We start from the raw sequence: 26,784 nt of genomic DNA, 5'->3' as shown, positions 1-26,784 counted from the left end.
ACATTCTTTAATGAGATGGAGAAATAAATCACCAACTTCATATGGAAGGGAAAGAAGCCCCGGGTAAGTAAAGCATTACTGAAAAAGAAGAACAAAGTGGGAGGCCTTACTCTACCTGATTTTAGAACCTATTATATCACCACAGTAGTCAAAACAGCCTGGTACTGGTACAACAACAGATACACAGACCAGTGGGATAAAACTGAGAATCCAGACATAAATCCATCCACATATGAGCAGTTGATATTTGACAAAGATCCCAAAACAGTTAAATTGGGAAAAGACAGTCTCTTTAACAAATGGTGCTGGCATAACTGGATATCCATCTGCAAAAAATTGAAACAAGACCCATATCTCACACCATGTACAAAAACGAGCTCAAAATGGATCAAAGACCTAAATATAAAATCTAAAACGATAAAGATCATCGAAAAAAAAATAAGGACAATGTTAGGAGCCCTAATACATGGCATAAACAGTATACAAAACATTACTAAGAATGCAGAAGAAAAACTAGATAACTGGGAGCTCCTAAAAATCAAACACCTATGCTCATCCAAAGACTTTACCAAAAGAGTAAAAGGATTACCTACAGATTGGGAAAAAGTTTTTAGCTATGACATTTCTGATCGGTGCCTTATCTCTAAAATCTACATGATACTGCAAAAAGTCAATTGCAAAAAGACAAGTAACTCAATTAAAAAATGGGCAAAAGATATGAACAGACACTTCACTAAAGAAGACATTCAGGTAGCTAACAGATACATGAGGAAATGCTCACAATCATTAGCCATCAGAGAAATGCAAATCAAAACTACAATGAGATTTCATCTCACTCCAACAAGGCTGGCATTAATCCAAAAAACACAAAACAATAAATGTTGGAGAGGCTGCGGAGAGATTGGAACTCTCATACACTGCTGGTGGGAATCTAAAATGGTACAATCACTTTGGAAATTGATTTGGTGCTTCCTTAAAAAGCTAGAAATAGAACTACCATATGGTCCAGCAATCCTACTCCTTGGAATATATTCTAGAGAAATAAGATCCTTTACACGAACAGATATATGCACACCCAGGTTCACTGCAGCACTGTTCATGATAGCAAAAAGATGGAAGCAACCAAGGTGCCCAGCAATGGACGAATGGATGAATAAACTATGGTATATTCACACAATGGAATACTACCCATCGATAAAGAACAGTGATGAATCTGTGAAACATTTCATACCATGGAGTAATCTGGAAGGCATTATGCTGAGTGAAATTAGTCATTTGCAAATGGACAAATATTGTATAAGTCCACTATTATAAGAACTCGAGAAATAGTTTAAACAGAGAAGAAAATATTCTTTGATGGTTACGAGAGGGGTGAGGGAGGGCGCGAAAAAGAGGGGTATTCACTAATTAAATAGTAGATAATAACTACTTTAGGTGACAGGAAAGACAACATACAATACAGGCGAAGTCAGCACAGCTGGACTAAACCAAAAGCAAGGAAGCTTCCTGAATAAACTGAATGCTTCAAAGGCCAGCGTAGCAGGGGCGGGGGCGGGGCGGTTTGGGGACCATGGTTTTAGGGAACATCTAAGTCAAGTGGCATAATAAAATCTATTAAGAAAACATTCTGCATCCTACCTTGGAGAGAGGCGTCTGCGGTCTTAAACGCTAGCAAGTGGCCATCTAAGATGCATCAATTGGTCTCAACCCACCTGGATCAAAGGAGAATGAAGAACACCAAGGACACAAGGTAATTGCGAGCCCAAGAGACAGAAAGGGCCGCATGAACCAGAGACTACATCAGCCTGAGACCAGAAGAGCTAGATGGTGCCTGGCTACAACCGATGACTACCCTGACAGGGAACACAACAGAGGACCCCTGAGGGAGTAGGAGAGTAGTGGGATGCACACCCCAAATTCTCCAAAAAAGACCAGACTTAATGGTCTGACTGAGACCAGAAGGACCCCAGGGGTCATGGCCCCCAGACCTTCTGTTGGCCCAGGACAGGAACCATTCCCAAAGCCAACTCTTCAGACAGGGATTAGACTAGACAATGGGTTGGAAAGGGATGCTGGTGAGGAGTGAGCTTCTTGGATCAGGTGGACACTTGAGACTATCTTGGCATCTCCTCCCTGGAAGGGAGCTGAGAGGGTAGAGGGGGTTAGAAGCTGGCAAAATGGGCATGAAAAGAGAGTGGAGGGAGGGAGCAGACTGTTTCATTAGGGGGAGAGCAATTGGGAGTACGTAGCAAAGTGTATGTAAGTTTTTGTGTGAGAGACTGACTTGATTTGTAAACTTTCACGTAAAGCACAACAAAAATTTGAAAAAAAAAAAAAAACACAAAACTTTTCTGCCAATGCTGATTCTATGGCAGTTTTAAGGTCTACATTCTTTATCTGTATCAGTGATTGGGGGTTCACCTGATTGTCCTATCCATGAAGCTAAAAAGTGAGGGACCAATGGAAGTTCCAAACAATAATGATTATTCCTAACAACGAGCTCCACAGAGGACAATGATTATTTCATTTGCTAGCAGTCAAAGTGAGTTGCCTCAACTGGCCTACTCAGGGATATATGGCCCGGGAAGGGGTACATGCAATTTAATGAAGTAGCAACCAGCATCACATTGTAAGTAGAATGTAATTTCCGTAAACACAACCATAGAAAGCCACCTCTTTAACAAATGGTGGAATACACCTGACTGAGAAGCAAACCCACATTCACCACAGAAGCACCGAGTGTAACAACCCCAACTGGGAACACCCCAAACGTCCATGCGTTAGAATGGGTAAGTACCCTCACACAATGGAATACAGCAGCCCTGAAAATGAATGAACTAGAACTACACACATCACATATGAAATCTCAAAACGTTGGGCAAGGGAAGCCAGATACAAAGAAAGTATATATTGTATGTTTTCTTTTATATAAAGCAAAAAACAAACCTAACTAAAACATGCAGTTAGAGGTCACAATAACGATGACCTTTCTAGCCAGGGGAGGGACAAGAAGCAGCACGAGGGGCGTTCTGGGGTGCTGGCAATATTCTGTGTCTTGATCTGGGTGCTGGTTATATACACGTTTTCACTTTGCGAAAATTTATTCAGCTATAACTTACTTGTTACATCTTTTTTTTTTTTTTAATTGTACTTAAATGAAGGTCTACAGAACAAACTAGTTTCTCACTAAACAGTATACATATTTCTATGACATTGGTTAACAACCCCATGTCATGTCAACACTCTCCCTTCTCTACCTTGGGTTCCCTTTTACCAGCTTTCCTGTCCCCTCCTGCCTTCTCGTCCTTGCCCGTGGGCTGGTGTGCCCCTTTAGTCTTGTTTTGTATTATGGGCCTGTCTAATCTTTGGCTGAAGGGTGAACCTTGGGAGTGACTTCATTACTGAGCCAAAAGGGTGTCTGGGGGCCATACTCCAGGGGAGCTTGTTACATTTCAGTAAAAACGTTTACTTGAAATAAATCCCTGTCCTCATAGACCTGACACTCCAGGCTAGGGCTTCTCAATCTCAGCAGAATTGACATTTTGGGCCCAGTTTGCTGTGGGGCTGTCCTGTGCACTGTAGGATGTTTAGCAGCATCACGGCTTTCTCTGGGTTGGCCAAGCAGCGTTCAAAACCCAACCCTTCCTCCTCTGACCCCTCACACACTTGCCTGGCTCTTATGTCCTGGCTAGTGTCAACCACTTATACCCACTGGTCAGTAGCTCCCAGGGGAAAGAGTCTGTGTAACCTCTGTGGGGCTAGCAAGGTGCTCTTAGCAGGCACTCCAAGTTTGGTTAAGTTGGACAGGTTTTATTTGTTTGCTGTGTGTGCATGTCTTGAAGGGTAGGTGGAAGGGGACAAAAAAAAGCTCAAAACATTTGTAAATTGAACTATACAAATAAAATACTCCATTATCACAATGGGAAATAGCTGTGCTAATCTTATGCTGATACAGCACTACTCCTGAAATCAGAGGGGGATTACTAGCAGGAAAATGTAGAATGCTGTCTTTCTATTTATATGAAGGCTTGCCTGCTCGGGGCTGAAGTCACAGATTTGTTATAGGTGGGCTGGAACCAGATCAGAGCTGTATATGTACACAACTTACAGGCAGGTAGATGACAATACATTAACTTGGTGAGTTATCACTCAGCCTTTAAATGACACTTATCTAAATTCAGGGAGTGGTGACGTGCTGGGGAGAAGGGAGTGACAAATGGGGTTTCAGGTGTACTGGTAATACAGGTTGTGCCCGATTTACCACATATTCGAGTTACCACGACCTGCGCTTATGACTGTATTTTTCTTTTTTTTGGTATCGCTTATCATTAGTAAAATGCACTACATACAATGTTGCAGCATGTGATTTGCTGATGTTATTCTCAGATGTTCACTTGTAGATGTTCAATTTTATGATTTACCGTTCAAAACACTGCTGTATAGATTTTGTTTTCTAAACTAAATCTGGGGCTTCAATTACTTGAAAACATGGACCCAAATGCTGATCGCTTTGCTAAAGTCAATAAACAGATTTGGGAGGCAGCAAGATGTTACCACAAAATATATGAAGAAAAAAAGGTAATGGACCATACAGACAACTTTCACTGATTTTCTGACTAGAAACGCCTTCTCTGTTCCCAGGGATGATCCAGATGATCTAGAACCTTCTACAAGTGGAGTTATTGCTGCAACAAAATGCCAACCTTATCCAACTCTTCTTCATTGGAGTAAATTTTTATTTTATTATTTTTTTTTTACGGACAAGCATGCCTCATTTTATTGTGCTTCACTTTATTGCACATCACAGGTTTTTTTTTTTTTTTACAAATTGAAGGTTTGTGGCAACCCTGCATCAAATAAGTCTATCGGCGCCATTTTTTCCAGTTGGATGTGCTCACCTCCTGTCTCTGTGCCACATTCTGGTAATTCTTTAAATATTTCAAACTTTTTCATTATATTTGCTATGGTGATCAGTGCTCTTTGATGTTACTATGATAATTGTTTTGGGGCGCTATGAACCACAGCCACATAAGACGGTGAACTTAATGGATAAATGTTGTGTGTGTTCTGACTCTCCACCAACTGGCCCTTCCCCTGTCTCTCTACCTCTCCGTGGGCCTCCCTTTTCCCTGAGACAGGGCAATATTGAAATTAGGCCAATTAATAACCCTACAATGGCCTCTAAGTGTTCAAGTGAAAGGAGTCGAACGTCTCTCATTTTAAATCAAAAGCTAGAAAGGATTAAGTTTAGTGAGGAAAGCATGTCAAAAACCAAAATAGGCCAAAAGCGAGGCCTCTTGCGCCAAACAGTCAAGCTGTGAATGCAAAGGAAAAGTTCTTGAAGGAAATTAAAAGCACTACTCCAGTGAACACACGAACGATAAAAAAGCGAAACAGCCTTATTGCTGATACGGAGAAAGTTTTAGTGGTGTGGATAGAAGATCAAACCAGCCATAACATTCCCTTAAGCCAAAGCCTAACCCTGAGCAAGGCTCTAATTCTCTTCAATTCTATAAAGGCTGAGAGAGGCAAGGGAGCTACAGAAGAAAAGTCCAAAGTTAGGAGGAGTTGGTTCACAAGGTTTAAGGAAAGAAGCCGAGGTCTCCATAACACACAAGTGCAAGGTGCAGCACCAAGTGCTGATGTAGAGGCTGCGGCAGGTTCTCCATAAGATCTAGCCGAGATAACTGATGAAGGTGGCTACACTTACCAGATTTTCAGTGTAGACAGAACAGCCTTGCATTGGAAGAAGATGCCATCTAGGACTTTCATAGCTAGAGAGGAGAAGCCAATGCCTGGCTTCAAAGCTTCAAAGGACAGGCTGACTCTTGTGTTAGGGGGCTAATGCAGCTGGTGACTTTATGTTGAAGCGAATGTTCATTCATCACTCCAAAAATCCTAGCGCCCTTAAGAATTATGCTACACCTATTCTGCCTGTGCTCTGTAAATGGAACAACAAAGCCTGGATGGCAGCACATCTGTTTACAACACGGTTTACTGACTATTTTAAGCCCACCGTTGAGACGTACTTCTCAAAGATTCTTTTCAAAATATTACTCATCACTGACAAAGCACCTGGTCACCTGAGAACACTGATGGAGATGTACAAGGACATTAATGCTGTTTTCATGCCTGCTAACACAACATCTGTTCTGCAACCCATGGATCAAGGAGTAACTTCGACTTTGAAGTCTTATTATTTAAGAAATACAGTTCGTAAGGCTACAGCTGCCATAGATAGTGATTCCTCTGGGCAAAGTAAATTGAAAACCTTCTGGAAAGGATTCATCTTTCTAGATGCCATTAAGAACATTCGTGATTCATGGGAAGAGGTCAAAATAACAACACTAACAGAGTTTGGAAGAAGTTGATTCCAACCCTCACGGATGACTTTGAGGGGTTCAAGACTTCAGTGGAGGAAGTAACTGCAGACGTGGTGGCAACAGCAAGAGAACCTGAATTAGAAGTGAGCCTGAAGACGTGACTGAGTTGGGGCAATCTCATGATAAAACTTCAACAGATGAGGAGTAGCTTCTTATGGATGAGCAAAGAAATTAGTTTGTTGAGATGGAATCTACTCCTGGGAAGACACTGTGAACATTGTTGAAACGACAACAAAGGATTTAGAATATTATATAAACTTAATTGATAAACAGCAGCAAGGTTTGAGAGGATTGGCTCCAATTTTGAAGGAAATTCTACTGTGGGTAAAATGCTATCAAACAGCACTGGATGCTACAGAGAAATCTTCACGAAAGGAAGAGGCAATCGATGTGGCAAATTTCACTGATGTCTTATCTTACGAAACTGCCACAGCCACCACAACCTTAGCACCCACGACCCTGACCAGTCAGCAGCTATCAACGCTGAGGCAAGACTACCACCAGCAAAATGATTAAGACTTCCTAAAGGCTCAGACGATGGTTAGAATTTTTTAGCAATAAAGTGTTTTTTAATTAAGGTATGTATGCTGAGTTTTAGACATAACGTTATTACATACTTAATAGACTACAGTATATTGTGGACATAACTTTCATATGCACTGGGGAGACCAAAACATTCGTGACTTGCTTTATTTCAATATTCGCTTTATTATGGCGGTCTAGAACCGAACCTGCACTACCTCCAAAGTATGCCTGTATGTACGTAATGTATTAAAAAAATCTCTATGTTCATATGTAATGCTTCCAACCCCGAAAGACAAATTAAGATTGGATTTATAAAGATATTGATAATAAAAGGCAATAATAATGAAAGCTAAATTAAAAAACAAAAAAACCCGAGGTATTCGACTTACGTAAGAACAGACTTCCATGAAGTCTTCGGAGTGGAACCCCGTCCCAAGTTGACAACTGCCTGTACCTTAAGGCAGGTGGTGAATGTGTGTGTGTGTGTTTATGACGGTACCCTTTACCTCAGGGCCACTCAGTGTAGTCATGCACTGACACCAGTCCGCGATAACCCGAGGGACTTGAATCAGAACGTAAATCAATGATGTTACTAAGCATGCTATTTAGTTCAGTGAACATTTTTTAGCAAAACTTTCTTGAGGAAGGAAGCAGTGCCTTGATTTACATTCTGGGCAAGCTCATAATCCCACCGGGAACCAGCATGCTGAGGAGCACTCCTTTATTATTTTTAGTGTATCCAAAAATACTCCCTGAGTATTTTAAATGATGCTTACAAAAACTCTAACAATGAAAAAATGTAAATATAATAAATAAGGAGAACAAACAGGACACAACTGTGTATATCATGAGCACACCATGAACAGAAAACTACAGATTTTGAGGAAACAGAACATAATGTCGACAGTGGTTTACTTTGGATAATTCCCCTACACCTTGTTCCTTTTCTGTATTTTCATAATATACACACATTGCTTTTACACTGAGAAAAATACACTAATTTTAAAAGATGAAAACACACTTACCATGTGTAGAACATATTTTTCTGCCTCTTGAGGTCCAGATAACTGCACACGACTTGCCATATCTTGTAACGACAGTGTAAGAAATGTCTGAAAGTCAGAAGAATTAATCACAGACGGAAACAACTGAGGAAAGACATTTTATCATACATGTATGGAGTTCTACTTGAGTCACTGAAAACTTACTTTCCGTGATAGGACAACACAATTTTTGTTTGTGAAGACAACTTGAAATGATGAACTCAGTGGTTTGAGTCATCAGTGAGAGCCCGCAAAGGGTAAACTTCCTGAGTATGTACTGCACTCTTGCAAAACATTAAGAAAAAGGCCAACAATTCCAAAGGTATAGAGAAAAAACTATGTGCAAACACAAAAAAAGGAAATCAAAGGGCTCTCCACCATATGAAAGATGCTCAATCTCACTTAGAAAACGTAAAATAAAACTACACCAAGATTTCCATTTTCACCTACCACTGTGCCAAAGATCTGAAAGTTTGATAACACACTGCACTATTACAGGTCTGTAAACAGCCATCTTCACTAACAGCTGGAAGGCATGTAAATAAGTACAACTATGAAGACAATTCAGCAGCACCCCTCAGATTCCCATCCATTTCCTCTTGACCCAGTGGTTTTACTGTTAGAGCTGTATCTGTAAGGTTACAGTGAACTTTACCCAAAGAACTTGGTCTTTGTCCTTGGTTCCAGAGAGATAACCTCTAAAGCCTTGGAATTTCCCCAGTGATTGAAAGGTCTCTGATGAGGGCTTCCAGACTACTCCTACCTAACAGGTTATGCTAGTTAGGTGACTCTTGGGTAGGGACGGACCAGGCAAGGAACACCCACAAGGTGCTATCAATCAGACCTGGGAGGAGGCACATAACCTCAGGCTGAAGCTTGAGTTCAGCCACATGTACCCTGATTCAATCAATCATGCCTCTGTAATGAGATCCCCAATAAAGGCTCTAGCTGCAGAAGCTCCATGGGCTTCCTGGTTGGTGACAGATATCAATACACATGGCAGGATAGCAAGTCCTTTGGGACATGGAAGCTCTGTATTGGAAGCCCTCCCAGATCTTATCCTAGTCATCTCTTCAGTTGTATCCTTTTTGCTATAATAAATCTGTAATCATAAGTATATGTTCTAGCAAATTATGAAACCTGAAAGAGTAGTGGTACCCAGCAGGTGAGAAGGTAGACTGGGGACTCCCATGCTTACAGCTGACATCTAAAGTCTTGGGCAGTCTGGAGGACTGTGCCCCCTTTAGCCTGAGATCTGACCTAGCTCTGGTGGTTAGGGTCAGAGGAAGAAGTACGGCATCTACGATTAGGAATAGAATTAGAGTGGAATTGCATTGAACTGAATTGATTTCTACACATACTCTCACATATGCTTACAATCTCAAAAGATAGGAAACCACCTCAACGTCCCTCAATAGAGGGCTGGTAAAGTAGTTTTTTTTTAAAGTAGTGAATTACAGTACAGCCATACAAATGGAATAGTACGCAGCTGTCAAAAGAAAACAAGTGAGGGAGCTGTTTAAGAACTAAAAAGCAATCCAAGATTTGTACATTATTAAACAGTAAAAAAGAGGATACAGAAAAGTATATATGGTATGCTAACATTTGTGTAAAAAAAGGGAAGAATATATACATATGCATGTGGTTTGTGTGCAGACATATGTATTTGCTTATGTGTGCATAAAGTATCTCTAGAATGATACCAAGAAAAAACTGTAATAGTGGTTGCCTCTGGGGAAAGAAAAAGAGTGGCTGGGGTATAAGAATTGGATGTATCTTTTAAATTTTGTATTATAAACTTTATAAATATATTATCTATTAAATACAAATTGAAAAACCTCATATCCACCAAAATTCAAAGTTACAAAAACTAGTATCTATCCTTCAAAACTCAAAGTTAAAATTGTTAAACAAATGAGGAGGGGAGACTAACAGAGGCTACAAATTATGGTACACAAAGGAAACAGGTATCTGCCGCTGCTCTGCCTAGAATTTTATTAAAATGCCCCCTTTCAGGACCAAACTGTTTGTTTTTATGGCAGCTGGCAATACGTAGGTCCTTAGGTAGCACAGTTTGTGCTTGGCTACTAACCTGAAGTTTGGCGGTTCAAACCCACCCAGTGGCAGCCCTGTGGAAGAAGGGCCTGGTGATCTGTTTCCATAAAGATTACAGCCAAGGAAACCCTACGGAGCAGTTCTACTCTGCAACACATGGGGTCGCCACAAGTCGGCATCGACGAGACAGCAGCAGGTTTTTTTGTTTGTTTTGGGGGCGGGGGTGACAATATTTACTATAACCGTACTTTCAGAGCCAGGCAAGTGAAAACCCTGATCTTGAAAATTCTTACAACCCAATCACCAAAAAATAAAATCTACATATACTTTAATATGAAGAAAACTAAAAGAAATAGGAGAAATCAAGAAAATGAAATTATGAAATTGTTAATTCTAAGAAGTACGTAAGCAGTTCAGTACAAATGAGGGACCAAAAATCAACATTTCTAAAAACACAGAACTAATACATGAAATATCTAGAATAGGCAAATACAGAAACAAAAGTTCTGGAGGGAGGGGGAGAACGGGAAGTGAGCACTTAAGGGGCACTGAGTTTTTATTTGAGGTGATGAAAAACTTTTGGAAATAAAAAGTTATGATGGCTGCACAACATGCTGAGTGTAATTAATGTCACTGAATTGTACACTTAAAAAATGGTTAAAATGGCAAATGTTTTATTATATATATTTTATCACAATAAAATTTAAAAAGAAATCAAATGGTCATTTCTCCTATTTCGAAATGAATAGAAACGTCCACCTGAATTTCCATCAGTAGAGGGCTGGTTGAATAATTCACGGCCCATTTATACAGAAGAGTACTACATATGGATAACCATGATATAGAATCCATTGCCACTGAATCGATTCCAACTGAGAGTGACCCAATAGGACAGAGTAGAACTGCCCCATAGGGATTCCAAGGAGCGCCTGGTAGATTCGAACTGCCAATCTTTTGGTTAGCAGCTGTAGCTCTTAACCACTATGCCACCAGGGTTTCCAACTGTTATCATGTTATCATGGAAAGAGGCTGATGACAAATTGTACAAAAAACACAAGGTACGGAATAGCCTGGAGAACCTCAACCACCTTGCATCCCTTATGGGTCCAAGTCTCCAGGCAGCAGGACCTGGGTCTGAAACTTCTCTATTCCTCACTGCCCTAAAATAGAGCCTTGATTATGTAGGTGTTTGTCAGATACATGTTATTTCTGATAAAGTCACATTACTTAAAAAAAAAAAAAAACTGCATGTAGAGTATGATCTCAATTTTATGTAAATTGGCAGCGTACGCACATCCAGAGAGAAGAGACAAAGAACAATCTAGAAAAATACTCACAAAAATTTTCATATTGAACAGCCCCTCATTACTGGCAAGTGACAGATTTAACCCCACCCCTTCTCCCTAGTCATCTCCCAGTTAGCAATACCACAGTCACTGAGTTCTGGTCACTGAGTTCTGGTCACTGAGGCTTAAGCAAAGTCAACTTACGGAGGCTTCTCGAAAAGCACTTGATTTCCCGTTTCTGATAAAAAACAGACTACCTTGGCTAGGAAATCCTTTGGTTCCCCCCTTCTATTATTTTGGCACTAGTACATGATGTCAAACAAACAAACAAAAAACCTTAAGTCAGCCTGCTAAGGACAGGAAGCTCAGAAGGACTTGGACACGGACACTCATGCCTTCGTGGAGTCGATTCCCCAGCCCCCACCTCCAGTCCCTTTGCATTTGTGTTTTTTTCTTTTTTGTCAAACTCTTGTTCTGGATTTATTCAATACAAAACTACATATTCTTTTACTAACTTCTCAAATTATAAGCTACTGACTTATTCCAAAGTGATGAACTGTGGCTGAGTCTTTTCACAAGATAGTAAACGGATGATTTTTGTAATGATGCCTACTTATTAGACTTCTTAGGCTTTAATTCATTTAATTTTCATTTGCCATGTTGTAATTTAACATCTTCCTGCACATCCACTGACTTCTGTCCTTTTTAACTTTTGATTCTTTTATGTGAACCTCTGCTTGGTGGTGAGGATGGGAGCTGGAGTGGTTATGCTGGCTCCTGGGGCAAACACGTATGTGGAGAAAACAGGCTGCTGGTTGCCTTGTGTATCTTAGACGCTTGTTTTCAGTCTGTGACTCAGGTCACCTTTATTCTGGCTGAAAGCTTAAATTCGTGTTTGGTATTTCCTGGGCTGCTTTCATGTCTTTGATTTTTCTCCTACAAATGAACTTTTTTTCAACTTCTCCGCTGATCTGTTAGTCAGTGTTATGGGCTGTGTCCCCTAGAAATATATGTTGTAAATCCTAATCCCTACACCTGTGGTAACAGTCCCATTTCAGAATGCGTTTTCTTTGTTATGTTAATGAGGCAGGATTAGTGTAGGGTGTATCTTGGGTGAATCTCTTCCGAGATATAAAAGGAGCAGATTAAGAGAGCAGAGATGGGGAAAAATGATGCTATGCCACATGAAGATTGCCAAGGAACCAAGGAATAGAAGCTGAAGAGACAAGGACCTTTCCCCAGAGCCGACAGTGAAAGAATGCCTTCCTCTAGAGCCGGTGCCGATTTTGGACTTGTAGCCTCCTAAACTGTGAGAAAATTAATTTGTTTGTTAAAGCCACCCACTTGCATATTTCTGTTATAGCAGCACTAGACAACTAAGACAGGAAGCTATAATTACTCTCTAGAACGTCTGGAAGGAATTCCCTTCTCTTCTGTCCAGTGACCATCTCCTCACTTTCTTCCTCTTCTGCAGGAGTACTTATCCCTGTTGGTTTGCTGACCTGCACGGCTACCCCCAGACTCACCACTCTTCCTCCCAAGCTTCTCTTGGGGGCCAAAGAAGTCACCTTCTCTGGTTCTTCACCTTGTCAAATCCACCATCCCTTTCCCCAATCTCCATCAGTAGCTCAGTGGGCCTCCTGATGCTAGGCAGCCCTAGCAACAGCCCCTATTCTTGCTCCCCCACTTCCTCCTCCACCATCACCACTGGGATACAAGGCAGAGGGTATGCACAGGTGTGGGTCCACCACGCTGTCAACAGCTGTGAACTGCTGGATCTCTGAGCAGACTTGTCAAAGAGAGAAAAGGAATGCTCTATATGTTTAAGATCTTCTTAGTACTTTTCCCATTACTTGCAGCAAATGCCTTCCTAACACACATGGGGCTTCATTTTTCTTTTTTATTTTTCTGTGCTGTTTGTACACTTGACAGTAAGCATATTTTCTATAATCAAAAAACCATCAGGTTATTTTCATTTTGAAAAGAAAAATGATCTAACTTGCTCACCTCCCACGATTCAACTACATTTAGCTTGTACAAGCCTGGCCTAGAGTCGTCCAGTGTTCCAGTAAGAAGTGCAAATAGGTTCAGCACAGCCTGAGGGGCTCCAAGGCTGGCCCCGAGGGACTTCTCTCAGCATCACTAGTACCACCCCATCTAAACTGCTGACCTCTCTAAAGCTACTTTTGCCTGCCTCCCAGTGTAGCTGTATCTGCTGCCTTCTTCTTCACCTGTTTCTCTTCTCAAATACCCTACTTTAGTCTGGAAAAGACCAAAAGTTGTTCTCAAAACCAGTTGCAATAGAGTTCTTTCTTAATATAGAAATCCGGCCACACCTTCTCCTCACACCTGCCTCCTCAGCACTGGAAAGAAGGGAGAGAAACAGGCGTGGGAGAGCCAGGAGTCGCCATCTGAGGGCAACACAGCCTCACCTTTGTAAGCCTTTGAATATTCTTCTTATAAAGAGACGACAAACACTGCTTCACCAGTCCCATGTTGTTATCGCGAGTAAAAGTTTCACTGTGCTTGTTCACCAGGTTTCGGAGTTCTGAGGGATTATTGGTTGAATAGACTTGTGCTAATTCATGGTATGCATTGCTAAGGGGCTAAAGGTTTAAGGGGAGATAAAAAATAAAAAAACTTAGAGTAATAAAATTGTACAGGAAGAAAAAAAAAACTTTTGGCACTATGTATTGAGCAGGTATATTAAACAAAACAAACAAACAAAAAACCTTAAGGAACACATCCAATGAATCAGGATAGGATCCTAAGTCAATATCCTTTATTGTTACCTGACAAATTGTAAGTTACCCAAAGCAAATGCCTAGTTTTTAAGGCCAACACTGAAATTTACTATGGAGTAATTTACCGTCAATAACACTTTGTGACACAGTGCGAATAACCAGCTGAGCAGTGACCTGCACTGAGCCCAGTAAAGGCAAGCCCATCTCTTCTTCCTTTGTAGTTCTCTATTTTTTTCTATTGATAAATTATGATATATTGGGAAGAAAGAAGGCAAAATCTCCATGATTCCCAACTCCCTCTCACACACAGCAGACACTTCACCAGGTTCAACCCGCTACTTTTCCTAGCAAGGGGGAAGACAAGAACAAGAATAGAATACAAGTGGCTGAGGGCCTACTAAGAGCCTGGAGTGTTTTAGGCACTTTATATACATTATCCCCTACTTGAAACAGTCTGAAATTAGGGCAGAATGGAGAGTGGTATAATGAGGAGCATCACCAACAGACAGAAGATGAATTCAAGTCACATCTCTGACTCTTAAGTCTGCGTTCTTTTCACCATTTATGATGTCACTGTAAGTAAATTACTAATGCTTATCGACGATGTCCTCAAGTCATGAAGACCCCATTTTGTAACAGCATTAATCCTACAGCAGGTCAGCTCAGGGACCAGTGAAGGACCCATGAGAGTTCCCAACATTACCTGCATGTGGATGCTCTACCCCTACGTGCCCATCATCGTTCCACAGGGAGTCAGGGAGCTCTCAGGCTGCCCCACCCCTACTGCCTACCCCACCCACAACTAGGCAGCCTAGTGCCCTACCGCCACAACTGAACTCTTATGCAAAGGACATCAAGCCAGCATAAAAATCTCATCACCAGGTATCCCAACATCCTGAAATTTTGAGTTCTGTACAAGGAGGATCAGGTAAAACTGTTATTAAAAGGATTGTGACCCCACATATCCTTTTAAACTGCTCAGTACAAAAAAAAAAAAGAGCATATACTTCAAAATTAAAATACATTTTTAAAGTGAGGACTCAAAGCTGAGTTCCTCAATGAAAACTGAAACAAAAATTCTGTGAATGGAGCTTGTAGTCTTCAGACATGGGATATGGAAACATGTCAACATTTAGACAAATTGAGAGTTAAATAAAATCAGCATTGCTTTTTCAGTATTTTGGCTAAAATGTAATGAAGAAGTACAAAAAAACCTACCTTTATAGAAGCTTAAACATCTATGGCTATAACCACCCAGAGTGAAGGTTTGAAAACAAGTTCCTGAGAAACATGATTCCAACAGAGGTGACCAGCATGAGTATGCAATGGAATGAGATTAGGGAGTTTGGACTGAACTGAAGCTCACAGTAGAAACTTACTGTCTACTAATCCGAAGTTGGTGGGAGGGCTACTATAAAATTAAATCACAGAACCGTATCAATATAATTTCTTGATGGACTTAACATGCCACTTAAGAAGATCAGTTTTATTTTAAAAACTCACCTTAATGAATCTACCCACAATTTGAGACGTGTATTTCGGTAGCTGTTGTACTTTGCCAAGTAATATCAAAGAAACTAGAATATACTTTTTATACGACTCCAACATGATATGACTGACCGCCATGGCAGGAGTAGTTATAGCCTGTGCAAGAGAAGAGTGTTTAGTACAGAAAGAGAGCACACCATAGCAGGAAAGAGCAACTAACCACATGTATCAGCTTTAGTTAAAAAATAATGCTCATACTGAAAGTTCCATTATTATTATTACTTTCATAACAGCTTTATTGAGATATAATTCACAAACCATAAAAACCCCCTTTTAAAGTATAAAATTTAGTGGTTTTCAGACTAGTGTGTACTACTATCATCATTATCTAATTTCAGGGCGTTTTTATCACCCCAAAAAGAAACCCCTATCCATTAGCAGTCACTTGCTACATTCACTTCTCCACCCCTGGCAATCACTAATCCACTTTCTGTCTCTATCTGCCTACTCTGAATATTTCATATAAATGGAATCATACAGTATGTGGCATTTTGTGTCTGGCTTCTTTCACTCAGCATAATGTTTTCAAGGTTCATTCATGTTGTAGCATGTATCAGTATGTCACTGCTTTTTATTGCTAAATAATATTCCATTGCATGGCTACACCACATTTTATTTACCCTCTCATCAGTTGATAGACACTGGGTTGTTTCCACTTTTTAGCTATTAAGAATAATGCTGCTATGAAATTCAAGTATAAGTTTTTGTGTGTATGTTATGTTTTCATTTGTCTTGGATGTGTACCTAGGAGTAGAACTGCTGGCTCATGTTTAACTTTTTAAGGAAGTGCCAAACTGTTTTCCAAAGTAGCTGCACCATTTTACAATTCTACCAGCAATGTACGAGGGTTCAAAATTCTCCCCACCCTTGCTAATACTTTCTGTTGGTTGTCTTTTTTTATTTTAAAAATCCTAGGTGTAAATTGGTTTTGATTTGCACTTCCCTGATGACAAATGGTGATGAGTACCTTTTCATATGCTTACTGGCCTTTGCATATCTTCTTTGGAGAAATGTCTATTCAGATCCATTGCCCATTCCTAAGCTGGATCATTTGTCTTTTTATTATTGAGTAGTAAGAGATCTTTATATATTTTATATACAAATCCTTCACCAGAAATATGATTTGAAAATCATTTCTATTCTGTGAGTTGCCTTTTCACTTTCTTTCACCTTAACTTATGAAGGTTAAGAATCAAAAACTATCATACCCAAGTCAGCCCGAATCTTCCAAATCAAAATTCAAACCACTGAGCCTGTACCGCCACCTCCTCGAGATTATTCTACAGAAACACTCATATAAATGCATGAGGACACATGTACAATGGTTCCCATCGTCGACACTGTTTTAACAGGGAAATACCAGAGTCAACTTAAATTTCCATCAACAGAGGCCAGTAAACTAGGCCAATCTGCAGAGTGCTATGAGGAGATGAAGCTACTTCTACTTTTTGCATTATACAATGCTGTATGATCTGAAATTTTTCCCCCAATAGGTCTAAAATTTTTTTTTAATCTATAATAAAAATTGGTATTACCTTCTGAAATTAAGACAGTAACACCATAGATAACTGCATGCGTCTCATTGTTAACACTAGACAATCTTCATTTAGGGCAAATTCAGGGAGTAAGTTAATTTTTAGGTAAAAGGTTTATAGCTATAAACATATAAAATGTTTTGTTTTAAACATTTTAGTTATCTCTGATAGAAATATTTCCTAAGTTGCTTTTTGACAGCCACACCATCTTGATATCAAGTTATCAGTATGCTCATCAGTTATTATACTGGCTATAAAACTAATACTGCATTCAATGGCTTTTTTAAGAATAATGTTTTTATAGCTTTTGGAAGACCTGCAAAATTTAACTGTGCATCTTTGCTTAAAGAGAAGTCACGCTGACAATTTTAAAACTCTGACTAGACATATCCCTTAGCGACACTGTCCCTGACTACCACCACTTTAGGGTGACACTTCCCTAGGCCCCTCAGCAGTGTCTGTTAACTGTTACCACAATCAAACACTCACAGAGGCGGTGCTCAGAGTCACAGATGTGTGTACTGCAGTTTCAACTCAATTGTGAGCTCCTTGAACCTTTAGAATACCCTTTATCACCTTAATACGTGCTGTGAATAAAATAGGAATTTATGAACATCTGACTAATTTATCTTGAAAACACAGGTATTAATCAATATTGTATTTTAGACCCTGACTGAACCTCCAAAATAGTCTATCAAATTATGTAATATGTCTCATTACACAGACCAGTGGCCAGGGGACAAGGGTGGGAGGGGCTTTTTACTGTGTATTCCTAGATATCCTTTGATTTTGAACCATGTCTCACATATTAAAATAAATACAATTTAACAAAACACTACACATAGTTTCGAAACAAGACAACATTTTAAGATCATTCAGTTCAACCTCTTCCCTGTGCAGAGAATGCTACAAAGGTCAAGAGATGTACATATCTTGCCCCAAATCAGAGCGTGCAGGTGGCGAGCCTAGATTGGAACCATTCGATAGTGCTCTTCCTCCACTGGTACTGCTCTTCAACTGAAGGGGCAAATGGCCAGTTTATGCTGCCATACAGAAACAATCCTAGGAAGTCCCCTATCTGAAACTCCAAGACTTGGGGCTCAATTGGCTCCCGCTATACACCTACGCGAACACTTTTTTGATCTCACAAGTTCAAAACAACCCCAATACATTTAGAGGCATAGTTACCTGTTCATAAAAGTAGAGTGCTCTTTCAAAGTTCTTCAGCCCAGTATAGATCATACCTCCATAATAATAGTAACATAAAAAGTGCTTTGCATCATACGCCCCATTCTCTTTGCAGATATCCATCATGTCCACATCGAGATACGGAAGGGCAGGCTTAAAGCATTTTGCCAGCAAACAAAGCTACAAGCAAATTTATATTGAATCATCATTTTAACTTTACTCTGGCAGGCTTCAGTGAAAGGAGCAGATTCATAGCTTTCAGAAATTTGAAGAATATGATACTTTGTTTTACATTTTACTGATTAAAGTGATTTAAATGTTGACACATTACTCCATTTTCTTAACCATTCAGAACAAAACAGCATTTCTTTACAAAGACTTATCAGCTGTAAGACAGAGCACTTCACAAATGAAATGAAGCTTAGTTATCACTTGGCCCACCCACTGCCCATCTGTCTACAGATGAGACAATATGTCCTTTTTCTCTTGGTTGAACTAGTGGAATAGAAATAGACCAGCACGGTGAAATAAAAATGGAAGACTCTTCTTAAACTGGAGCCCTGGTGGCACAGTGGTTAAGAGTTGGAATCCACCAGCTGCTTCTTGGAAACTCTATGGGATAGTTCTATTCTGTCAAATTGACTCGACAGCAGTGGGGTTGGTTTGTATTTTATTCTTAAATTAATCCTTTTCAATTTCTGAATCTTTCAGGTAAGTGCGGAGGATTGTGTAACTAGAGACAGCAAGCACATAGAGAAGTTCTGCATCTAGGTGGTGGTCACACGGGTGTGGACATACATGTACACTGGTGAAGCTGTACTCTTAAGATCAGCGTAAATCACTGTAGTACGTTATACCTCAATCAAAAAAGTGTTTAAAAGAAAAAAATTAGAACTTGTGTTTGAAGTGATTCATGTACCATGTCACCCATTAAGGAAACAGCCTAAGTACCCAGTAGGGACTGGTTAAACTATGGCCCGCCCATATTAGGGAATACTCAGCAGCTGTAAAGAACTGATATGGAATAATCTCCAAGATTTGCTTGGATATGCATAAAATACCACTGGAAGATGCACATGAAACTAATAACACTGGTTTCCTTTGGGGAGAAGAAATATATACCCTCCTTTGTGCCTTCTGGATTCTGACCCATGTAAAATAAAATAAATGGATAGAACTCTAAGTTATGAGAAATTATCTGTATTTAGTCTCAAGCTCCACAATTCCTTACAAAGAAAGTGACTTGATAATGTCACTGAATTATACATGTGAGATGGCAAATGTTTTGTTATATTTAAAAAAAAAATGAAAATGACTTGCGATTTTTTGGAAACATTTACAAGCATTTAATTATCCTATCTGTTCTGCTCACATCACAAGCTTCCGGCTGAGCCCCATTCTATAGTCTGCATCCAGTACCCTGCTGAAAATTCCCTAACAGACGCATCTACAGTTGCCAACGTGTACAACGTATCACAATTGTCACCACATTGCCTTCATCCATCTAACCCAATGTTGTGCAGATCCACAACCTTGAGCCTCTAATTTGTGGTAAGTCACACACTTGGCTGTTTACCTGGCAGAGATCAGCATGTATTGAGGTCAGCTGGTTTGTATTCATCTGCATCTTGTCTATGGCTTGTTTAAGGATACCAATTCCTCGCAGGGGCTGTCAGAAATGACATCTCTTTCAGATAAGTTCTCAAAGATGGCAGCACATTGGATCTTATGTTGTCACTTACAAATAAAAAATAACACTAATTGATAGGTTCCTTTAAATAGCAATATGAGGTTTCCATACTCTTTCAGGAAATTGCTATCCCTATTCAGTCACAAAATGTCTTCTTAGATGTTTCTTATAATACTTAGAATAAGACAGTACCTTTTTTTAAATTATAAAGTTCTCATTACAACGAAGATCAATAATCAAAAGCACGATAACTTTCTCAATGGTTCATTACACTTACATCTAAACAAATCAACATTTTCCCAACACAACAGGGGAACACGTGCACTTAGGATACTTGTGAAAAAGGCTGCTGCTGTTTTCCCACCAGCCATCTAAGTATCATATGTAAGTTCTCTCCAATAATAATGTCTCTTACTTGATAGAGAATTACTATTGACACTAATACCACAAGGTTACAAACTGGCAGTTTACTATCCTGATCTTAAATAGTAAGACTGAGTTTCAAGTGCTGCCCAGTCAGTTTCTGGACAGGAGATGTGACTGTAAAATAGCTGAACGACTTGCACATTTTTTCAACAAAGATTCTTTTTTTTTTTTTTAACTATCTCTTTCAAACCACAGTTTATTTAGTACTCCTACAAAATATCAGCTGATTCTTTGTTTTCAGCCTCCTTTGAACCATTAGTTTTGAAGTTTACTTTAAATCGAAAAGAAACACTCAAATTGTAATTCTTAAAAAACAGCAGTATCACAAAAGATAAGGAAAGACAAAATGACTGCTTCAGATTAGGAGAGCCTAAAAAGACGTAACAAGGCAATTCAATTCATGATCTAGGGTTTCCATTTGCCATAAAGACACTAGCGGAAGAATGGGTAAAATCAGAGTAAGGTCCGTAGATTTGTTAAAAGCATCATATTAATGTTAATTTCCTGATGTTGACTGTTGTATCACAGTTGTGTAAGAGAAACGGCCTAATTTTTAGGAAACACCCACTGGAATATTTTGGGGTAAGGGACTTCATGTTTTCAATTTCATTTCTAAAGGTTTAGTATATCAGCATCGACTCCACAACAGCAGCAGCAGAGAGAAGAGGATAAGCAAACATGGTAAAATATTACCATATGAAGAATCTGGGGGAAGTGTATATGGGAATTCTTTATACTATCCTAGCAAGTTTTTTGTTATATCTAATACCGTGATAAAAAAAAAAAAAAAAAAAAAAAATCAGAAGCAAATAAAAAAGCAGCGTATTGGAACATAAAGGGTACTAGAAAGGAGTTAAAACAAAACAAAACAACCCAGTAGTGTACCATGTGGCCCCACTTCACCCTTACACACAGGCTAGCTGTCCCAGCATCAAACGCATTCAGTGCTCTGAAGTGACTACGTGTATTTAGGTGTTAGGATTCTTAGCGCTAACCTGGAATCCTAAAGAATTAGTTCATTTTGAAAATTAGAGATACACCAGAATTAGGGATATTTGAATAACACTTCTTACCTGTTTTCTTTCCACAAGTGCATTTGTTAACTGATGGCAAAGCCCAGCAACTAGATATAACAATAACAAAATATTGAAAATATAAATAACTACACCATGGGCAAAATACCTTCCATGAAAAATATCAAAGTGTTATTTAGCTTACAAGTGTCTGTCGCGTATCGAATGTGCTCCCCATTACAAGTACTGATGAAAAGTTGAACCTGTGAGAATAACGTTTCAAAGTCAGGAACACTGGGCATAGAAAACTTCACAAACCTAGAAAAAGGAGAAAAAAACCTAATTATCCTGGTATTTCATGGTGGAAAACATAAAAGCAACTCATGCCAGGAATAACTCCTGCCTTCTGCCCCTATTGCCTCACTTTTGGTGCTTGGTTCAATTAAAGGAGTAACAGTATTTCTAGAAATTAAGAACCAGAGTCCCTCAGATTCTCCTGGCCTGGCTAAAGCAACCACTGTAGGTTCTCCACATACTGAAGATACAGAACACAGACACAATGGGGTTAACAAAAACAAGCATCTTTTTAAAACAAATAACTCTACTGAAAAAGGCCAACTATCACGTCCTCTAATATTCCTAAAGGAAATGAATATAAACTTTTAAACAAAAATTTTTCAGCTCCGATGTGGTCAGGACCATTTACTTATTTAAAAATCAGTTGTTATTTTTTTCTGCCCTGAGGAACGTGGATTGAGGGAACAAGACATGAGAGCTGACAGGCTAGTTTGGAGGCTGTGGCAGAGTTCAGGTCAGAGATGGCCCCACGACTGAGGCAGTGCAGTGATACTGGAGAGAGACAGTGGGGTGAGGTTCATCTGTGAGGACTGACAGCCTTGCTAAAGGGAGGGACCGGAACAAGCGAAGGTGGTGAGAAGACAGGGGTGCAGAAGGTCCAGCCTGAGTAAGATGGCAATGGTGGTGCCATCTAGTGCCATGAGAAACACTCAGGGAGTGGGCTGGAAATAGGTCTTGGGAAGAAATCACATAAGCTACCACCATCATGGTATTTAGGATGATTTGTTCATGAGTAAACTTGAAGCTCTTCATTAAAAAAAAAATCAGTTGTTGAAACGAATTTCAAGAAAAATGAAATGGGAAATATTATTACATAATAAAGATTATCCTACATTTTAATATGTCTGCATTCATCCATGTCATCTTACACCTGTAATTACACTTCATAATTATCAAAATGTGTCAAAAAAGAATCTCGTTTGGGTTTCACAATAGCCCAGGGATTATAATTTCCACTCTACAAACAAAAAATGAAGCTCAGAGTCACACACCTCAAAAACGGAAGAATATAGGTTCAAACTGAGGGCTCAGCCACAAGTTCAGGGTTCTTCCCACACATTATCTATTTTAACTGTTATATGACTACAATGGTACAATACCCTACAGTTTCAAAATGCTTTCGTGTACATTATCTTACTTGATACACACATATGTGTGTGCATAAAACATGTCATCTGTTCTTGTATATAAACCAGAAAACACAGACAGTAGAAACCTCTGCCAGCACCGTCCAGTATAACTCTCTTCAATATCGGGAGCTGTTCTCTATCTGCACTGACAATACAGCAGCTACCTGTGCCTCCTGAGGGCACGAAATGTGGCCAGCGCAACAGGAACTGAATCCTTTACTTCATTTCATTTTAATTAATTTAAAAAGCCACATATAGCTACTGGCTACCACACAGCATAGCTCTAGACCCTTTCATTCAGACCAAGTTTATTCTCTAAATGTTCCTGATGTGATTCTTTGTTTTGGGAATCCTAGTGTGAACGAAGCCAGACCCTCACTTTAGGTCAATTTCTTCTCAATTTATTTATATTCTTTTTAGTTTCATGACAACCATAATATCCCCATTTATAATACTACAACAGCAAGAGAAAAAGAATTCTACTGTCAAGTAAACAGTTACAAGGAAAACCATCTAAAATAAAGTCTTAAACTAAACCATTCTAACTTGTTTGAAGAAATTCTGAGCAATGCTGCTTTGGATTACTGGCAACTTTAGTCACATATTTCACCATACTCTGTTCCCTTACCTTTTCCTATTTTCTTTCCAAGTTAGAAAATATGGACCTTATAGATTGCATGAAGAAAAGTATTCAGATAAATGCAAACTATAGTGCCCACAATTGAAATGGCCATTATTAAGTTTACAAAATCTGTATAAACATAAACAAGAGTTTAAAAAAATTACAAAACTGAATAAAATGATAACAATGATTAGCCAGAACAAGTAAAAGGCAACTATATTACGTAACTAGTTTTGCAAAAGAGCTCAATGTTGTTCATGTGGTTTTCTCTATATACCAAAAAAAAAAAAGCCAGAAAATGTTCAGTTTTTAAACAACCACAAAACTATAAAATATCCCTTACAAAACAGCCAGGACCCCCAAGGAGTGTTCTTGTACATCCAGAGCCCCAAGCACAGTGTCCAGATGGGATAAGTTCTTTGCAAGGAGTTCCCCACTCTTGTTGATCAGTTCACAAAGCTGAGTCATTTGCCCTGGAAAACAGGAATAGCACTATCACTCAGTTATAGCATTAACCAAACTAGAGATGTAACCACTGACTTTATATCTCAGAGCTGGAAGTACCTGAAGATGATTCCTTGTATCTTTCATTTCAGATGAGGGCCTCAAAGAGCCAAAGAAGTGAAACACCGGCCCATGGGTCAGAACTAGTTAGAAGGTACAACAGATCTCCTGCTTCCTTCTGGCCCCTAAGGTTTCTCCTCCCCCACCCCCTTCATTCCCTTTTCCTGTCAGCCAAGCCAGAAACGTACACATTACTATTATTACCTACCTCAGCGTCCTTTCTACATCCAAAAGATCAACAAGTATGATTTGATTTTACCTCCTAACTCTCTCAGCTCCATTCCTTCCTCTATCTTAATTCAGATCTTCATTTATCTAGGCTACATCATCAATCTTTTAAACTGTCAACATAAACTCCTGAGATGGAGGGACTATCCTGTTTCTCCTGCCCCGGGATACACTGCCTACTTAGCAGCCAATCAACTGGCAGTTTATTAAATTATTTAATCTCCTAACAGGTCCACCGATCTTTCAGACCTAAAGGGACGTCAAAAGAGAGTTGCTCTTGAACACTGAATAGTTAAAGCAAAAGGAAAAAATAATGAAGTAAAAAAGCTGAACAGATTTCAAAGAGTGGGTCGAGAAGACAAAGTAAAATATTATGATGACATGTACAAAGACCTGGAAATAGAAAACCAAAAAGGGAAGGACACTCAGCATTTTTCAAGCTGAAAGAACTAAAAAAAAAATTCAAACTTTGAGTTGTAATACTGAAGGATTCTACGGGAAAATATTAAATGATGCAGGAAACATCAAAAAAGATGGAAGGAATACACAGAGTCACCATACCAAAAAGAATTAGTACGTGTTCAACCATTTAAGGAGGCAGCAGACGATCAGGAACTGATGGTATTGAAGGAAGAAGTCCAACCTGCGCTGAGGGCACTGGTGAAAAACAAGGCTCCAAGAATTGACAGAATACCAATTGCGATGTTTCAACAAACGGATGCAGCACTGCAAGTGCTCATTCGTCTATGCTAAGAAATCTGGAAGACAGCTACCTGACCAACCGACTCAAAGAGTTCCCTATTTATGCCTATTCCCAAGAAAGGTAATCCAGCCAAATGTGGAAATTACCAAACAACATCAAAATTTTGCTGACGACCATTCAAAAGCAGCTGCAGCAGTATATCGACAGCAAACTGCCTGAAATTCAAGCCAAATTCAGAAGAGGATGTGGAACCAGGGATATCATTGCCGATGTCAGGTGGATCCTGGCTGAAAGCAGGGAACGCCAGAAAGATGTTTACCTGTGTTTTATTGACTATGCTAAGGCATAGTGGATTATAACAAATTATGGATAACATTGTGGAAAATGGGAATTTTGCAACACATAATTGTGCTCATGAGGAATCTGTACATGGATCAAGAGGCAGTCATTCCAACAGAACAAGGGGAAACTGCATGGCTTAAAGTCAGGAAAGGTGTGTGTCATGGTTTTATCCTTTCACCATACCTATTCAATCCATATGCTGAGGAAATAATCTGAGAAGCTGGACTATATGAAAAAGAATGGGACATCAGGATTGGAGGAAGACTCTTTAACAATCTGTGTTATGCAGATGACACAGCTTTGCTTGCTGAAAGTGAAGAGGACTTGAAGCATTTACTAATGAAGATCAAAGGCCCCATAGCCTTCAGTATGGATTACACCTCAACATAAAGAAAACAAAAATCCTCACAACTGGACCAATAAGCAACATCAAGATAAACGGAGGAAAGATTGAGGTTGTCAAGGATTTCATTTTACTAGAATCCACAATCAATGCCCATGGAAGCAGCAGTCAAGAAATCAAAAGACACAGTGCATTAGGCAAACTGGCCACAAAAGACCTCTTTAAAGTGTTGAAAAGCAATGATGTCACCTTGAGGACTAATGTGCGCCTGACCCAAGCCCCGGTGTTTTCAATCATCTTATATGCACGTGAAAGCTGGACAATGAATAAGGAAGACCGAAGAATAACTGACGTCTTTGAATTGTGGTATTGGTGTAGAATACCGAATATACCATAGACTGCTAATCTGTCTCGGAAGAGGTACAACCAGAATGCTCCTTAGAAGGATGGCGAGACTACATCTCACATACTTTGGACATGTTATCAGGAGGGATCTGTCCCCAGTGCTTGGTAAAAGAGAGGGTCAGCGAAAAAGAAGGAAACCCGCAACGAGATGGACTGACACAGTGGCTACAACAATGGACTCAAGCATACCAACAACTGTGACAATGGCGCAGGACTGGACAGTGTTTCGTTCTGTTGTGTGTGGGGTCCCTATAAGTTGGAACCGACTCAAGGGCACCTAACAACAACTTAACAACAACACTGTTACGTTTTAACAACTAAGGTACAGAATTTAATTGGGCTTGAATTGTTCCTTTTGAGTGGACTTACCCATTTTGATAATTATTCTGATGACAGATGCCATGGTCACACTGTATACTACCATATTCTACTGGCTGTTTTATTGAGAGTGGTAGGTGTATATACAAGTCCATGGGCATTAGTCTCTTAAGTTTCCTCCTTCGATGTTTCTCTTCTACATTTTGAACTTCAAGGTACCAATATTAGCTATTTCTATTTAGTAGCTGTGTTATGTTTCCTTTCTTAATAAAACACTTAAATAGAATAATGCTTAAAATCCAAGCGATTGTAGCCACGCACCTTGATAATTTAATT

General features: G+C 39.5%; 1 protein-coding gene across 1 annotated transcript in view; it reads right to left on the bottom strand.

Moving 5' to 3' along the window:
• COPS3 (COP9 signalosome subunit 3) overlaps positions 1-26,784 on the bottom strand; it is a 32,149-nt gene that overhangs the window by 3,066 nt on the left and 2,299 nt on the right. The window contains exons 2-9 of the mRNA XM_049874778.1: positions 23,889-24,018; positions 21,642-21,754; positions 21,497-21,546; positions 19,884-19,976; positions 18,308-18,487; positions 15,540-15,680; positions 13,725-13,898; positions 7,934-8,020 (exon numbers count right to left, since the gene is read on the bottom strand). Coding sequence (XP_049730735.1) covers positions 7,934-8,020; positions 13,725-13,898; positions 15,540-15,680; positions 18,308-18,487; positions 19,884-19,976; positions 21,497-21,546; positions 21,642-21,754; positions 23,889-24,018 — 968 coding nt within the window. The remainder of the gene's footprint in view (positions 1-7,933; positions 8,021-13,724; positions 13,899-15,539; positions 15,681-18,307; positions 18,488-19,883; positions 19,977-21,496; positions 21,547-21,641; positions 21,755-23,888; positions 24,019-26,784) is intronic.

This window comes from Elephas maximus, chromosome 2 (assembly GCF_024166365.1).
Source record: "Elephas maximus indicus isolate mEleMax1 chromosome 2, mEleMax1 primary haplotype, whole genome shotgun sequence".
Taxonomy (NCBI): Eukaryota; Metazoa; Chordata; class Mammalia; order Proboscidea; family Elephantidae; genus Elephas; species Elephas maximus.
The sequence above is the reverse complement of the archived record's forward strand: the minus strand, read 5'-3'. Positions and strand labels throughout refer to the sequence as shown.